The following is an 18,744-nucleotide window of genomic DNA, read 5'->3' on the forward strand; positions in this document are numbered from 1 at the left end:
ACATTTACTCTTATAAATCACTTTCCATGATTTCTAAATTTTTTTTTTTTCCTTTTCAATTAAGGGAGAAAAGGGGCTTATTATGGCCAACTTTGTTATAAAGCAGCTTCATTTCTAGATATTTTGTTAATAGATATTACTGTACTGATCATAAAATTTTTATACTGAGAGCTAAATATAAGTGTTGTGTCCAAAGGTGGATTTACTAGATAACTTTTGAAAAGATAAACTTTTACAAATTTAAAATTAGTTTGTGATCCAGTTATACTTGATTGATTTCAGGTTGATGTCTCTGTATGAGCAACCTCTCTATTGATACACAAGTTCTGTTTGTTGATCCTTGCTAAGACCTTAAACTAATTAGAAGGAATTAGTGCATCACCAAAAGCATGTTCAAGTACATTTTATACTTAATAGGGGTTCTAAAATTTTTAGTGGACTCTATTATAACACTGCTGACAGCAGTGACTTCTAAATTTATAAACTAAATCTGATGATATTAATGCTAGAATATAGTTTTTAATTATAAAATTATATATAACAATAAGTTTTAAAAAGGTACTTCAGCTGTACTTTACAGGTATTTCTCAACTGATTTTTAATATTCAAGAGATATTTATCTTTGTGTAGTAAATTAATGACAATAGTTTATTTTGAATCTTGATATAAAGAATGTTTACTTTGTTTATTTAAATACTAAGTTTTCTATCCATGACAAAAATGGGAAATCTCAGTCTCATTATTTAGGGTTTTTTTTATAGATATTTATAATAATACGTTATAAAACTTGAGGCCAAAATTTTTTGAATTTCTTTGAGTGATGTTCATTATTATAAATTGAACTTTCTTTGACTTAGGAGAGTTAAATCTTGTATAATCCATAAATATTATATTTATCAATTCCATCATTTTATGGCTGTCTGGTTCCTCATTTGTAAGTTCTTCCTCAAGACACCAAACTTCTTGTAGAAACTGATTGGGTGGGTTGGTTTATGAAGGGGAGAAGTCCATCACCCACCCCATTCAATATCTTGTTCATCTGGGGATGTTTTTCAATTCACATCTCAGTCAGGTCTAGCCTTCTCTTTGTATGTAATCCATGGATCTTTTAGTTCAGAAGGTACTATCAGCACCTTCTCTCGCTGTCTTGGAATTTCTTTTTCTTTTGAAGGTTTGGGCATCACTGAAGGCACTTGTCTGGAGCATGCCCACATGTGTTCTCTGAAGTGGGTCCTACAAATTCATAGGCACCTTATCAGTAATTCCTTATATGTACAAATTTCCCTTCCTGATTACTTTCAATTTAGTTTTCTCTGGTTAGACAGGCACAACATGACAGTGGGAGACCTATCCATTTTGTGTGTGTGGATGACCATGTCTTCATTGATGTTTTGTTGTTAGATTTGAATGTATGCTGCATAATGTAGGTGATCTTGGGCTGTTGATCTCAAGAGGAATTAGGCCTTCATATCAACCTTTTGGTATTCGTTGCTGTTCATGGGATGATGGTTCATTTTATGTCATCTCTGCAGAACAAACTAATTAAGATTCATTCCATCAGTTCTATGATTGTCTCTTACATCACCAGGCAAGGGGGCACTTGATTCTGGTCCTTATGTTCCTGCACACTAGATACCCTTTTCTGGACTCACTGCTGTGAAATTCATTTGCTGGCTTGTTACATAATGAGTGCTCCCAATCTTGTCAAGGATCATCTGTCTCATTCTGACAAGATTCTACCTGCAGAGTTGGCTCTCCAAGTATTCTAATGACATTGTCCTCAGTAGGCAGTAGAATACTCTCAAACTAGGTATATTCACCTTTCTTTAGAATGCCTAGCTTCCTCTTTCTTTGACCTTAGTTGCACATCTTTTAGTTTGGCTGTGGACGTGTTCAACCAGAACTGGAAGGACTTTTCTTTTATGCATACCTTAGCATCCATTTTTACCCTGCATAATTTCTCTCATCCATTCCACTTCTTATCAGATCAGTTTTTTACTTTTTTCCCTCGTGGTCAACCATGTTTTTCTTCTCTGTCCTTTCTTCATGAATATCATTAATTTTGTCTCCCTATAGCCTATCAAGCATAGATTATCCATTTTTTCTCATTCTCAGATCATAAATTTGACAGGAATCTGTCCTTCTCAATCACCGTGAGCTGTAGGTTGGTTCTGTCATCTCCCTTTAATTTTGACATCTGTTTTTCTCTTCAGTTATTTCTCTAACTTTCATATCCCATATTTAATCCTGCTGTGACCTAGATTGCCTCCTGTGTCCAATCCATGCTTTATAGTATTACATTTTGCACACAATGCCCATCCAGGACTCTCACTCCCATTTTTATTTATAGGAATCTGTCCACTTTTAATGATATTCTCCTGTCACCCTTACCAGTTGAGTTCAGCATGTTATCCAAATTAAATATTCCTCTCTTTCTCCAGAATCATGCCAGTTGTTCTGTGTGTATCATTCAGCATGATTTGTTCTGTGTATCATTCAGTATGATCTGTCATCTCCCACTGTTCTTGGTTGCTCATTTATGGTCATTTTTTGGAGGAGGTTATCCAGGCTAGCATGCAAACTACTCACACTTTGGTGTTATGCTGCTTGCACCATCTGGCAGTTTCCTGCTGAGCTGGATATTGTCTTCCACCTCTAGCCATTATCCATACATCAATACAACTCTAAATGGGGTTTTTGTTGTTGTTTTTTTGCAGGGACCTTATTCATATGCTGTGGATTTTGCTCTGTGACAAATGGTGTCTGTCCAGTGTCCAGGTATACTGATATCCAAAATTCACACCATAAATTCTAAAGGTCTAATACACACACTGTTGAGATGGGTGTGTTCCACAAGACTGCTTGCATATCCTTTCCAACAGTATATTGCATTACAAATATGTTCATACCACACCATACATTCATGGACCAACATGAGTAAAGCAGAAATAGATTGCTGGTCATGTCTAACATTCCTTAGGTTGCACCTCCTCCCCTCCCCTTTTTTTTTTCAGTGGAGTATGAGAGTCCTTACCATTTTCCAGCTTCTGCTGAGGTTAGGGTGGTGGCTTTCTTCCTGTCGGAATATGTGATTATCCTTCTGCTACAGATGTGATGTTTTATTCCAGATGCTGCTGGCCTGGACTGGATATTTCCATCTATTTTACACATTGTCTTTCCATCTGGGAACTCTCTTTCCTACTAATTCCTGGATGTCAGTTCCTATGCAACTGGTTTTGATTGGAACTGGACCAGCCAATATGAATACTTACATGGAAGTGGGCTGGGATATTCCTTCTATAGGTGGACTGATTATTACATCTGCAATGGTGATTTGTTTTTATACTGGAATTGTTTCTCCACAGTGTATTTGTATTTTCACCTTCCTGATGTCATCTGGATGTACATTCCTGGTGTTTTTTTTGTTCCAGGTTATGTTGAACTTGCACACATGTTAGTTTAAGTTCTTGAAACAGGGCTCTCTTCCTTTCTGGTTCCTACACCTGAGGTGAATGGTTGAGGTCTAAGGGCTAGTCAAGTTCCTCTCAGTACCACTGATCTGGACTGGAGTAGACCTCTGGATTATGGTCCAACATACCCTACCCATTCTAAATGCATTCCTCTTTCTCTTGGATTTGAGATGAATCTCTTTCACCATTGAACTGCAATACAACATCAGTTGGCTCCACTTGTGCAAAGAGTATACCTGGTTCAGATGTATGACACACTACATGGGTGTTCTTTAGATGCTTTTCAAGGATGCTCATCTTGGTAATTTTAAACTGTTCTCTCCATCTGATCACTGTGGGATTTTAGCTATAATTGTGAGAGGGGTTAGGCAATCATATTTGAAGTTAATATTTTCCTACTATATTTTCAGTGTATTGAAATTTTCACTTTATACCTTTTATGTCTTAGTAGCACACTGGTATGTGCAAAAATCTGTGCAATTCAGACTTAAATGACAATTTAGCTTAATACATTTTTCCTATCTCAGTGTTTACACAATTTTTTATTACTTAAGTTGTAATGATTGGACACCAATCATTGTCATGGTTGGTAACTTATACAAGTGGTCATTTAAATCAACTTATTAATTAATAACTAGATTTTATTACATCTCAGCTGCTAATCTGCTGCTATATTCAGGGATCTCCTGAGGAGGGCTATTTTCTGTTTCGTTAGTGGCCAGGATGTGATCCTCGTTTGTTTTATGTAATTCTTGTACATTTAAAACTTGTCTGAGGTCTAGGCCATTAGAACTTGAACTATCTTACTATTTTAATGTTTTAAAGAGGGGCATCCAGGTTTGTTGACTGAATATGTTACCAGTTAGATAGATGTAGAAGGCTATTTAGTTTTACTTGTGTGTGGTTAGTATTACTCTGGTTTTTCATTTATTTGCATGGTGTTTATCTGTTAGCAGTTTTTCTTTTTCCAATTGTAGTTTCAAAATAATTTAAATATTGTAGAGGATAGTTATGCATCAATAAGAGTGACGCATAAACTAACACTTCCAAAGAGCTGGAATTAGTTCAACAAGGTGACAGAACCAGATCATGCATGGTAACAGTTTTTGAAATGTGCCTTAAAAAGTGTCAATTAAAAAAAATCAATTATTTTAAGTTGCTTGAAGTATTATCACAGTTTCTTCAAATAAGTTGATTTTTTTTATAATGCACTATATACTAAGACAGACAAAACTGTTAACACGTATTAAGTCAGTGGGTAGATCAAGAGGTCAGTTAAATCATTGTGCCACCAGTGTTTTTACTTACTGTTGCCATGAAAGAACATTGTATGACATTGTATTATACAAGATTATTTTCGTTAAATGTGATAATATTTATTGTTATGATTATTTCTAAATCTTTCTCCTGTGAAATATAAAAATAGTAGGTTTCACATCATTTATTGATGGGGATTGTAAATAGAATAGAATATCACATACAGATGCTTGTATGTGTCAGTGCAAAGGTGTCTTTGAAAACAGAAGCACTGATTTGTGTAAACTCTGGAATTTCTATTTTTATTTTATGGAATGCTAACTATGGTTACATACTTGATGTTTTTCATATAGTGAATACACAAACAGTTTTCTCCGCACAAAAATGTGTAATTTTTAACATAAATGATTTCTTTCTTAAGATAGAAATTTGTTTAATATTCATATTTTGGGAGTCATGTGCAGCATATTTAGTAAATGTAAAGTTCTAGAAACTTTGCAAAAAATTAACAGAGAGAGTGGCATCATATGAGAAATTTATAATCCACTTGTAAGTTAAATAAGTAAGTTGGGTTAATTTTTTACTGTGTTTCACACACACATAATTAGTGTAAAATAATCTTAACATACAAATATTGGTGTGGACATTGCCATACTTGGCATCTTTGTAATCCAAAGTGGACTTGTATCAAAAAGTATTACTGTTTTTTCTAATTTTATTTATGCAGATGTAGTATTAACTTTTGGTTTGTTTAAAATTAATATGAAAGAAATGGAGATTGAAACGCTCAGTAGTGTAGCAAACCTTATTCATTCTAGAAACTGAGATTAAAGTCTAAAAGCACTTATTGTAAAGAAATACTAATACACATTTTTTTAATCCACTTAAGTGTTCAGATGCATATGCTTATAGCATTTACTTACCTTTTCTTTATTAAAAATGTGAAGTAGTTTCATTTTGATAAACAGGCAAATGTTGTCAGAGTAATGCCACATTTATATTCACACATTAAACAAGTTTGTTGCTGTGGTTACAGTTAGAATATAATATCTGGCATTAATAATTGTTGTATTTATTTTAGATGTAATTCACATGGTGTATAATAAAAGTAAATTATTCTGAACTATTAGGATCTCATTCTTCACTAAATCCAACCTTGAATTTTGTGACATATGTGCCACCTCAGGAACTGTATCCTCTACAAATCTACACAGAGAAAGGTAATAGCTCTTATATTGCTTTTGAATAGTTAAAAGCAGAATAGAGTATTAAATGTGAAGTTTTCACGGAGTTTATCAGTGTGTGGTGATGCAGTTTTTATTATTTTAGCTTATTGAAATCCACAAGATTTCTTATATTCTGCTGTCAATAATACAGTTGGATAACTTAAACCACTATAAGCATGTGGAAGATATTGTCACTTTTCACGTTAATACCTTGAACAGAGACCAAAGCCACATACACTCTTAAGCAGATACAATGAATGCAAACTGTTCTCTGTCTCTCTGTATTTGAAGGTTTTGAATGTTAGTAATAACATTTTTTTTTCTTATAAGATTAATATTGATATAATATTTTTATATCGTACTGTTTTTAGTTGGTCTACAGAATATGCTTTCAGTAGTATTTGTTTGGATAATACAAATGACAGTACAATGGAACCTCACTATAATGCATTCCAAGGGTCCATGTTGCTAGACTACATCAGAATGCGATATCTGAAAGTGTCAAGTCAGTTGCCAGAATAATACAAAATTACTGATCAATCATTTGATTTGATCTAAACAGACTTCTGGTAACACACATTTGACTTGTAGTGAAATAGAAAAAAATTGTGTTTAATTACTGTGGGGGAATTTCATTTACTGAGCCTCTTAGTTGTGACGCTACCACCTCATTCTCTAATTATAAATCTAACTGTATGTTTTGTAATCATTAATTTATTATTAAAATAACAATGAATGTATAACCAATAATCCAGCAGTTAATAAAGAACAAAGTGTCATCATTTATGAAACATTTATGCTGCAGTAATGCTTAACACATTATAAAAAAAACATCAGAAATGTGGTCTGAAAGGATACATTTAAATTGGGTTCTAAGAAGACAGACATTATACCAAGTTCTATGCTACAGCAGATCAAGTTATAGCATGGCCTTAATGCACTTTATCAGTTTTTGAAAGTATTTTATTTTTAATAACTTCATACGTGTTATTGTGTATTGAAAATACAAACGTTAATTGTTCAATTACTGCAGTAATCTACGTACCGTTATCATAGTGATTTTAATATATTACATCATATGAAAATAATGGAGGTTTTAATACTCCCTGGAATCTTTACTTTACAAAATAACCTTCCAATAGCTTTGTGCAAAATTGAAAACAAACTAAATCTTTCCAACAGTGTAAAGAAAAAATTCTTTTTTTCAGTTTATTTTTTAAAACAAATTGAATACTAGGTTTCCTGTTTTTATTAGGAATTTACAGTTATTTTACAATTATTATATCTACATGAATAAAGTTTTTTTTTTTTTTATAAATCCTCCTCTGGCTTTACTATAATAAAATACACTCATACATATTTTTGTAGAATTTATGTGAAGTAAGAAAATTTGCTGTTTGTAGATAAACTTAAGCAGGTTTTATAATTAAACCAAATGAAATATTTCCAGACTAGCTCAACTATACCAACTTTATTATATTACTTTTGATTTGATATTACTTTTTATGTGTTTTATTTATTAAGATTTTGATTTTTATATAGATTCTCACATGAATGACAGATTTTCTGTATGCTTCTCTGTGATGAATATTTTTGTTCATTGTGTTTTCAAGGTGAACATCTCAACACAAATTCCTTCCTCTCTGCACGATGGGGAGGGGTTTATGTGTACAATATTCCTCCTCCAACAGAGGGCAGTGCATTACCTTCCACTGTACATCTGGATGTGAAAGAAGTGATGAAAGTATTTCTGTCTCAGTTAAAGGCATTGATTGGAATTCATCATTGTGGTGACAGAGTAAATAATTTTTATGTTCTAAACAGATGTGAAGGTTATGGCAATCACTTACCCAAGAACGAAACATTTTTATTTCATTTTGAGTTTAAAAATATTATGAAGTTAACTCCAGGTTTTTTGTTTTTTCTAGCTAACAGTTGTCATAAAATAAGCATAATAAAAGTTTTCAACTGATAACTGTCAATTATAATAAAGTTAAAAAAGCTAGTTTTTATAAATAGTTGACACAATTTAAAAGTGTAGATGAAACTAAGTATTGAATAACTGTAACTTAAAGCACTGTGAAATACCAATGTTGTAATAATTTGAGTTTTTTATAACACTGAGTAATTGACACACTTTTATGAAGATTCCTGTCACATTTGTGTGTGTACATTTGACATAAGCAGTATGACAGTTTTTATTGGTTTCATGTTTTCCTAAACAGAGTTGTTTGCTTTCACATTCTGTAAAATATTTCTTGAAGAACATGGTATAACTCATTCTCTTGAAATGAAACAATATCTTTTTTTTTGCAGTGAATTTTTTACTAATTAATCTCATTTAATACCTTGTAAATTATTTATTTTTAAATTTTCAGATTTATTCTTTTGTTTAGTTATAATCATTTAAGTGTATGAAAATCTACAAGGCTTTTCTACATGTTTTTGATACATGTATTCAAGTTAATGTTAGCATTAATGCTTTTGTTCCTTTCGACCACATTTTTATTAAATATAAATTTTCAAAAGTTTTCCTTCTGTCTTCTATTTGTCAAACATCTTTCAAACCATTCTTCTATTCCCATTCAAAATCAGATGACTTTTTGGGTTCTGCCATGGTTTGCTGTGGTTTTGTAGTTGCACACAGGATTCCCTTTACAGTTTTTGTGTTCACTGCTGAATTGTATGCTATTTCTCTTGCTCTGGATCACATAGAAGCTATGCAGTACGGCAATTTCACTATTTATACTGACTTGCTTAGCTCTCTACTGGCTCTAGAATTGCTTCACGTTAGTTTTATCCCTGTTCTTTTGATGTTTGAAACTGACTGGCCCATTTCTCATTACCTCCCATTTCTATCCAGTTTTTCTGGATACAAGATTACGTTGGTATTCACGGGAATGAGCTTGCTGGCTCTGCTCTGATGCTGGCACTGCTGTGCCTGTCCTGTCCATGGACTATGGTACTGTATTCATTTGGCAGTTGACTTGGAATGATCAACGAGATAATAAGCTTTTCCAGATAAAATCTTCAGTTGCTCTTTTGACATCTTGTTTTATTAAGGATCAGAAGGAGGAAGTTGTCCTGGCTATGCTACATGTTGGTCACAGTTTCTTAACTCACCATTTTCTTTTATCTTGAACTGATGCACAAACATGTGACCTTTTGTAACACTCAAGTCACAATAGCCCATGTTTTATTTTTGTGCCATTGTTACAACTCTGAATGACTGCATTATTAATATTCACAGTTGAAGTTTGTTTAGTTTCACTTTGATTAATTTTTACATTTTATAATAATTTTAATTTTTGTTACTGGTTGTTTGGCACAGATAATATAGTTGCTTTGTTCCAATAAACATCAACCAATCAACCATTTATTTCCTGCTACTTTCATTATGTAGTAGGGCTAGCACATGGTTGAGAAACTATTATTCATTTAACTGGTAATAGGAAATGTCTTAAAATTCTTTCTTCTAATTTCATGCATTCTTCTTAGGTAGTTGACTATTATAAAGAAAAAAAAACTCAACTGCTTATATTAATGTTTCAAGTAATGGTTACTAGTTTTTGTTTATTCTATCTTAGGACTGCAATGGATTGCTCTTCATCCAAAACTATACCTGTACTGATTGGGTGAGTGAAATGTTGCTCTACAAATTGTATTACTGTAAAACAATGTAAAGTATTTTGTATCATTTAATAAATATATTGGAAATATTCCTTAAAGAAAAAAATGGAATACTACAGTTTTATTGACAAATTTGTAATACAGATAGAATCATTATTTCTGTGGAGAACTTGATGTGGTTAGGTTTCGTGAAATGCAAGCAGACTCTTCCAATGTAGTAATGCATGTGTGTGTGTCTATACATATATATATATATATATATTAGTTGTTGTTTTTTTTTTATTGTGATTAGCCCCTTACTTCCAGTATTAAATCTAATCAAAATTATGTAAACTGCTGTATTTTTATTTCTTGAGGTGACTAGTTCAATTTGGACATAAATACATGATTATAACTTTGTTGCATGCTTTGGTTTATAAAATAATTTAAGTTATCTAAGCTTTATGTTATTCAACATGACTAACATTTTACAGATTAACTGATTCTCTGATTGTTCTTGTTTTGTTTTTAAATTAAAGTTCATTTGATAAAATGTTTAATAGAAATGTCAGAAAAAATGTAAAAATGAATTTATTAGTGCCACCTAAAACTTTGACCTGAAAGGTAATATCACTGATATCTGGAGGAAACAGGTTAGTTTATTTCAGTGCTGTATAAGAAGGTTAATAGTCTGCAAGAGTGTAATGCTCATTCTTTCTTCAGGTATTGGAATACACATGCTAGAAGCATTCTACAGGTTTTCATTAATTGAAGAAAATGACTTGGGTACTGCTCTCGTAGTTTGAAGAGTTTTGTGATCTTAAGAGAAAGGAAATGTTTTAAAAACATAATTTAATACTCATTCTGAAGGGGGTACGAAAACTATTGATCAGTATATTGACAAAGGTGGCAACTAAATCACACAAATGTGGAAATCCTCATGAATCTTTAATCAAAGATAAAACAGTATGGGGGATTAATTTGAAAGAAATTCATTCTAGAGTGTTGAGGGAGTTTGATTTGAAACTGTAGGAAACAATACATATTTGTAGAACTTCTAAAATGACCAGAAAGGGGAGGAAAGCAAGAAAACAAATCTGCAAGTTGAAAAAAGGCAGTTTATGCAAAATGAGACTGAACAGAAACTTTTTAAAGTGTGTAAAAAAAAAATCATTGTGCAGATGTGTAAAACAGATAAGGTGTTTCTGATGGGTGAATAGGAATTCTAAAATGGTACTGAGGAATTCTTCACAGAAGGTATCTATACATAAACACTTTCATGTAAAATGAATGGGAAAGTGGACTTATCTAATAATAATAAAGATGTAGTTTATATATTGAAATGAATCTTAAAAGTTATGAAGAAAAAAAAGAAAGACCTTGTATCTGGAAAAATAGTATTAGGAACAAATACAGAGATATCTGAGAAGTGGAATTTTACATTACTAAAAGAAAGGTAGAAGAACCAATTCTTAGTTTAAAAGCATATATGAAACTTAACTAAATACAGTTAATAATGACATTTAAGAGAGACATCATACAACAAAATTAATGTGATCAGTGAGTAAAATAAGGCACTGGCTGTTGAATAACAAATAAATTGAAATAGATCCAACTGTAATGCTACTGTGTACCCACTAAAAAAAATGCCTGTTACAAGTAGATAAAGACTGACTAATGAAAGAAAAACCTCACATCCTTGTATCATTACAGGCTACAGGCATGTATTATGCAATGCTAAGTCCATGATTATCCAAACCAACTTCTGTATGTCTTTGTCCAATATGCACATATTGTCTTTCTCTTTGGGGACATGTGGCAATATTTGGGCTAGTCACAGTCATCTAAGAGTTTCATAGAGACCATCTCAATTGGTTTTAAGACATTCGTAATGATAACTGCTACAGTGACTCATGTTTGATATACTGTAATATTGCTTTTGATAGTTAATCAGTAGGGCAGCTGGGATTTTTTACTACCAATTCTTTAACCCTTTTTCTATGTTTTAGATTAAACTGTGCTGACATTTTACAATTAAGTTCAGAATTTAATTAAACTACTTTATTCTCAATATATATATATACAAATAATTTTGTATTAAACCTATGTGTGGATAAATCAAATTTTCATATCATTTAAGTTTTCATTCTAGATAATAAGGTGCACTCACATTTTCAAGAGAGATAACAACTGAACATTATATTAATAAGTAAAGAAATATTTGAATAAATCCTCAGTCTCCCTTTGTATGACAATTTTGACACATGATCTCTAGATATTGGTTATTGTTTAATTTATTTACCACAGCTCTCTGAAGAAAAGAGTTTTTAATGTAAATTATCCATAATAATACAGATACTATTGAGACAAAATCTTAATTTTTATAGCATTGAATCTTATTTGTGTATGGAGAGCTAAACTAGAAAATCAGATTCACTTGTCACATCCTTTCTCTCAAACTTTGCCAATAACTCTATCTGATGTTTTACATCACAACAGTTATAACCAGTAGAAAGGCAGAGTTTTAATCCATTAACTGAATTATCATATGTTTTCAGTATAGACTACTGTGTATTTGATTTTCATCTTGAAAAACTCTCTCATGGTGTTCAAATCAAGAAGCTTATGGAATTATTTTAAGGCTTTTATGCCACACTTAGAAAGCAAGTTAAATTATTTTATTTATAGCACATTGTTTGCTTTGTGCTTGTTGTTGTTTTTAGGTGAATTAATGAAGTAAATGAAAATTATTTAATTGTTTTATCATTAATATTAAAAGTGTAAGCTCAGATTTCAGAGATATCAAAGCTAAGTACTATACTTCATGTTAAAAGTAACAAAAATGTAAAGATTAGAAACATTCTAGGCTAGATAAAGTTAAAATATGAAAGACAGTGAAAAGTAATAATTCTCTACCAGGTGTGCTCATGAATATTTTGTACCTTATGTCATTCAGTTTGGTAACTTGAGCTTTACATTTGCCAAGTGATTTACAGCTTGCTTGAATAGATCATTGGTTAGACATGATTTAAAAGGTAATAAAACAATAAAATTAAATAGAAATAGTTGTAAATTGTCATGAGCCTTAAGTTATTTAAGATAAATAAATATAGTTTCCTGTTACAGTTTGGAGCCATTTAAAAGAGAAAAACAGGTTAAGTTTATTTCATTTTCTTTTTATAGTGGTTGGAAAATTCTGAAATTGACTAAGTCCATATAAAGTGAGGGGAGAGAAAATAAAAATATGTATAAAGGTTTACTATGAAAACATAATTTAAAATTCTGAGTTGTTCTGTACAAAAGACTTGTTATATATTAACTGGAAACTTGCTAAATATTGTAAAGACACAGAAAATGTATATTAAAAGTTGATAATATGGCAACTCTAATGGTTACTTTGTAGTTAATAGGTCAGTCACATTGACTCATCCCATATGGAAAAAGTTAATCTCTTTGTCTCAAACATGGGTTGACAGCATGACCAAAGGTTTTTCAATAGCTTATTACTGACTTTGATCTAGAAGTGCCCCTTTCCTGTCCTTGAAACATTTTTAGATCAGTCCCATCTCAGCTGCAGCTTTTTCTCCACTGTTTGTTTTGTGTAGTTTCAGTGCTTTTCCGTAATCGTAATTTGCTAACATTACAATAACCAAAAAGTCAAGTTAAAAAGAGTAGTACACTTAGAATAAATGTAATTGTAACAACGAAGAGAAATTAAAGTTTTTAGTTTTAAATAACAAAGGCACTAGGTCTCATTAATACTAACTTTTAGCTGTCTGCAATAATGTCTTTAGCTACTGAAAGTGGGATATTATAATTAATAACTGCATTTCCCAACATATGAAAGAACTAATTGTGTTATTTACAAATTCAGCATTATGTGTATGTGCTACACACTATTAAATTAGACAAGAGTCATAGTGCAGTGTATCATAGATATAAATTACCTGTGCCAGTTACCATTTTGTTATATGTATTAAAGAGAAGATTACCCACCAGCTTCTGTATTAACTTCTACAAACATCTGGGTATAAGTCAACCTCAGGGATTCAAAGACACAGGAGCATGAACAAGTGTGTATGAAGTTTTCAATAGGATATGTAGTCAGCCTAAGGTGAGGATTAATGCAAATTAATGAAAATTTTAAAATTCATCTCATTATGTTAGAATAAAGATTTATTCTTTTTTAGGTTAAAAAAAGGGTAACATTTGGAAGTTTTACAACTTCAGTACATGTGCCACCCCTTGATTAAAGCTTTCCTACTACACATTGAGCTATGCATGTGTTATTTCTTAGCTTATTTTACTTGTAATTTGTAAATAAACAGGTAAATATTGTAAGTAAATGTGTTTTAAATTAGTTTATTTACAAAAATTCTAAACTAACAATTTCATTTTGCTGTTTGACTTTAAAGGTTTATATTAGCATTTTGCAACTTAAAATCTGATATGCATATTCACTTATTTAAGTGAAGAACTCCTCTTCATAAGATGTACTAAGTTTAAATGGCCAAAACTCTGGTGACTGAAAATGCTTTATAGCTTCCAATAAATGTAGTTAAATGTTGCTTTTCAAAACCTTGTCAAGTGCAGGTTGTTAGGTCAAATGTGTGTGTGTGTACTATATCTACACAATACTGGAAGTAATTATAGAAACGTTACAAAAAAATGGGTATGAAAGGCATATACTACAGGAATTCTACCCCTTTACAGTATAAAAATGAACTGCACCTGAGTACATTTACGTGTTGATAGTTACACTGTGTTTAGTTGTCATTCAACTAGTCAGAAATATCTTTACCATTGTAAAGTCTATAGGAATGCAGATAGCTCAGTCAGTACCTAATAGTAGTAGTGTCAATCTAATAATGGCTTCCAGAATTTAAATGCTGTATAACAGATGTGTAGAAATAAATATTTTGGCTTTTTGTGAATACTTGTACAAAAAATTGCAGCAAGACATCATGTTTCAGTTGGAAGTCTATGGAAAATTCTGAAGATAGTTCATAAAACTAGCACTGTTAATGATAATAGTGGTTTGATGATGAATAACAGGACAGTGGGAGGTTCAATGAACATTTGACATGTGCATGTTCATTAACAAACATTTAATTCTTGGACATTTCAGAATATACAAGTTCCATCTTCAGCAAGCTATAATAAACGTAGTAAATTATTAGGTACAGATATAAAGTTTAAACATTATATAAAATTAATTGAAATCTCAAAGTATCATTAATAACTTACATTCAGTTGTGGAAAGATAGATGCTTGTTATGAAACAGATGGTGCAAGTAAAAATTGAAAACATTGTCAACAAATTCTTTGTAGAAAGTATTTGTGTAGAAAACAGCTTTATGAAAATCAATTGGATGTTAACTTACCTGTTACTAATAAAGATGTAATTTAAGTTATATATTAAAATAGAGCTGAAAAATTGTGGGTGAAAAGAGATAATGTTATTGGAAAAGCTAATTCTGGACAGATACAAAAAGTTGTCTAAGAAATGGAATGTTATGTTAATGAAAGGCCTAAAAGGATGTATCAAGCAGAAAATTATAGCACCAATAAATAAGCTCATAGATTGGGTGAACTCTCTAATCACAGTGGAAAGAGCTAAATGCACAAAGTACTACTCTGGGGATGCACACAAGAAGAGCAGGATTTTGATTCAGAAAAGCATTAAAAAGGCATATAAAAAAAAAAAAAGCTTAAAATTAAACAAAAGAAATCTTCACCTCTACATAAAATAATCTAAATATATTGGACACATTAAATAAGGACAACCTTTAAGTGTATAAAGTCCAAAGTGGAAGAAATCAGTGGAATATTTACACCAAAAAATAATGAGAATATGTACCATGTGGTAGGTATTATTGTGTATCTGTTCAAATTTATAGTTACGACAGAAAGTGTTAGTACTCCTGTGTCCCGAGTAGTTTTTACCTCATAACTTAAAAAGTATCACAATTAGGCTAATAGACGTAAAATATATTATAAATATTATACTAACACACATCTACATAAATTTTTATGTAAATTAAACGACAAATAAATAGTTTATAAACAAATAACCAAAAATTGGAGGAGCAGAAAGTGTTCGTACATTTCCGAACGTGTGAAAAAACTGATATTCCCTTAAAAATTTTGTTTAGTTTGGCGAATCAACAAAATTTACCATTTCCAAAACTAGACAGTGGGTTATAATTATTGGAATTTAGCCAGCAAAAAATTTATTTCCAGCAATTTTGCACTGTCTCCTTCATTATCTACTTGGTCATCATGGCAAACAAGAAACAAGTGTCCAGTGATTAAAAAAACTGAATTATTGTAAAATACAAGTCGCATGTGTCTCTTTCCGGTATTGCTACACAACTTAATGTGCCAAAATTTACTGTTTATAGCATAATTGCCAAGTTTAGGGGTACAGGATCAACTGCCAACCTCCCTCATTCCGGACTTCCCACCAAATTTCCAGAGAGAACCAAGAGGAAGGTTCTCAGAGAAGTTAGTAGGAACTCTCGTTTAACACGTAATGACATACAGAAACTGGTAAGGGAAACTGGAGTTGAAGTAAGCACCTGTACAGTTACGAACATGTTATGCTTTTCTGGGTTCAAAGCATGCCATCCTCGTAGAACACCATATTTGAAGCCTGTTCATTTAGAAGCGTGATTTAGGTATGCAAGAAAACATGTAGATAAATTCTTTACCTGTTGGAAGGGTATACTTTGGTCAGACGAGACTAAAATTGAGCTTTTTGGCCACAATGATGTTTGCTATATTTTCTGTGAGAAAGGGAAATAAAATCTTCCAAAGAACACTGTCCCTACAATTAAACACTTAGGTGGCTTGATCATGCTATGGGGTTTCTTCAGCTCTTCTGGTGTAGGCAGCCTTCACCGCATCAATGGGATCATGAAAAAAGAAGAGTACGTTGATATGTTAGGCACTTGTATCAAGAATGATACTTGGAACTTGCGGCTTGGGTGTTGTTGGATCTTCCAGCATGACAATGACCCTAAGCACACATCAAAATATGTGCAATCCTGGTTGCAGAGGAACCACATAAGCATTCTGGAGTGGCCATCACAGTCACCCGATCTCAACCCAATTGAAAACATTTGGCATGAGTTGAATACCAGGGTTCATCAGTGTCATCTGAAAAACTTGCAAGAGTTGGAGGCCTTCTGTAAAGAAGAATGGAAGAAAATACTGGTTGAATACTGTCAAACGATCATGGAGGGCTATGAGGAGAGATTGCGCCAAGTAATTCACCTGAAAGGTTACACAATTGATCATTAAAGTAGACACACGAACACTTTCTGCCCCTCCGATGTTTATTTGGTTATTTGTTTATAAACACTATTTGTCATTCAATATACATAAAAATTTATGTAGATGTGTGTTAGTATGATATGTATAATATACTATAATTTCGTTATTTTAATCATGATACTTTTTAAGTTATGAAGAAAAACTACTCGGGACGCAGGGGTACGAACACACTTTCTGCCGTAACTGTATAACTATGATGTAAAATAGTATGTGTGTATATGCCTTTGGGTGGCCTCCCTTGTGTCAGTTGGCTGGTCCACTTGGGCTAGTCAACCAAGTACTAGTATTGGAAGTTCTCAACAGGTGTTGTGGACATTGTGTCTGATGCTGGTGTTTGGGTATAGTGCTCACGAAACCCTGGCATTGCTGAAATGTCCTTGCATGACATTGTAGTGCGTCCCCTCGTACGGCTGCATGGTGGGTGGGGTCAGTGGTACCAAAATTTTCCTTTTTTTCTATGGATCCTCCACATGAAAATTTAAATAAAATAGTGAAAAAACAATCAACAGGTAAACAACCACGTCTTGAAGACTCTGAGCAGCAATCTTCAACATCTGTAACACCTGTACCCCATTTTCTTGTATTACATTCTCTTTCAGAAAAACCTTTAGGGCAAATGTCCCCATTTTTAATGTAGAAGGGACTAGAGGGACTTGCTGGCTCTCAAAAGTTGGTAAAGAAGCTTTGATCTGGAGACATATTGGTTGAAACATTCACATCCCAACACAGTGAACTCCTCTTGAATTCAACGGCAATTGGGGATTTACCTATTGAGGTTACCCCTCATGCTACCTTGAATTCATCACAATGAATTATTGTTGAGAGGGATTTGAAGAACGTGTCAGAGTTAGATATTCTCGCTGGTCTCTCCACTCAAGGAGTTTCTGCAGTGAGGCGCATCTCCACTCGCAAAGACGGAGTTACACTGCCGACAGATATCCTTGTTTTGACATTTACATCACCACGTGCACCTACCACCATCAAGGCATTGCCGATACTCTAGGTGAAAGCTTTTGCTGGGTATCTAGCACTTTTGCTTGTTCCTCCACCTTCTTGACTATCAAAACTCGGGCAGAGCGTTCACCTCTTTCCTTTGAACAGACTGTCTCTTGACTATAATTGTCCCTTTACACTAGTGGAACTGAAAATGGCCCTTTATCAGTCTGGCAGTACATCTGTTGGGCCTGATGATGTACACTATGTCATATCACTATAAGATGCTGTGCTATCTCTCTCCTGCTTTTGTTGATATTCTTCTAATTGTTTTTAACTGGATCTGGCAGGAGAATGTTTTCTTGATGCCTGGCACCAGGCTATTATCTTACCTTTCTCTAAACCTGGGAAAAATCCCAAGATTCCTTCAAACCTGTCCAATTGCTTTGACGAGCTGTCTCTGTAAGACCTTAGAGAGGATGGTTAATGCTCGTCTTGTTTGGTTTCTCGAATCAAACAACCTCCTCTCGCCCACCCAGTGTGGGTTTCGACGACAGCACTCAACCACGAACCACCTAATTCAACTTGAAACATCAATCAGAGAAGCCTTTCTCAAATGCCAACATCTTGTATCAATATTCTTTGACATTTAGAAGGCTTATAACACAACATGGAGGTATGGCATTTTGTGAGACCTCCATATATATGGGTTACGTGGCCATTGACCCATGTTTATTAAAATATGTTTAATGGACAGGAGATTCCAAGTTCGTGTGGGTTTGACACATTCCTGTTCTTTTGTACAGTAACTTGGTCCCTCAGGGCTGTGTTTTGAGTGTCACACTTTTCAGTATAAAGATAAATGCCATCACTGAACAACTCCCTCTCACTGTTGCAAAGGTTTTGTCGAC

The 18,744-nt window shown here is 32.9% G+C and overlaps 1 protein-coding gene across 4 annotated transcripts in view; it reads left to right on the forward strand.

Annotated features, from left to right (window-relative positions):
* PIG-S (phosphatidylinositol glycan anchor biosynthesis class S) overlaps nt 1–18,744 on the forward strand; it is a 106,120-nt gene that overhangs the window by 66,401 nt on the left and 20,975 nt on the right. For all 4 annotated transcript variants that reach the window (XM_076460930.1, XM_076460928.1, XM_076460929.1 and 1 more), the window contains 3 exons: nt 5,858–5,947; nt 7,567–7,751; nt 9,541–9,588. In XM_076460930.1, coding sequence (XP_076317045.1) covers nt 5,858–5,947; nt 7,567–7,751; nt 9,541–9,588 — 323 coding nt within the window. The remainder of the gene's footprint in view (nt 1–5,857; nt 5,948–7,566; nt 7,752–9,540; nt 9,589–18,744) is intronic.

This window comes from Tachypleus tridentatus, chromosome 10 (genome assembly GCF_004210375.1).
Source record: "Tachypleus tridentatus isolate NWPU-2018 chromosome 10, ASM421037v1, whole genome shotgun sequence".
In the NCBI taxonomy this organism is placed as follows: domain Eukaryota; kingdom Metazoa; phylum Arthropoda; class Merostomata; order Xiphosura; family Limulidae; genus Tachypleus; species Tachypleus tridentatus.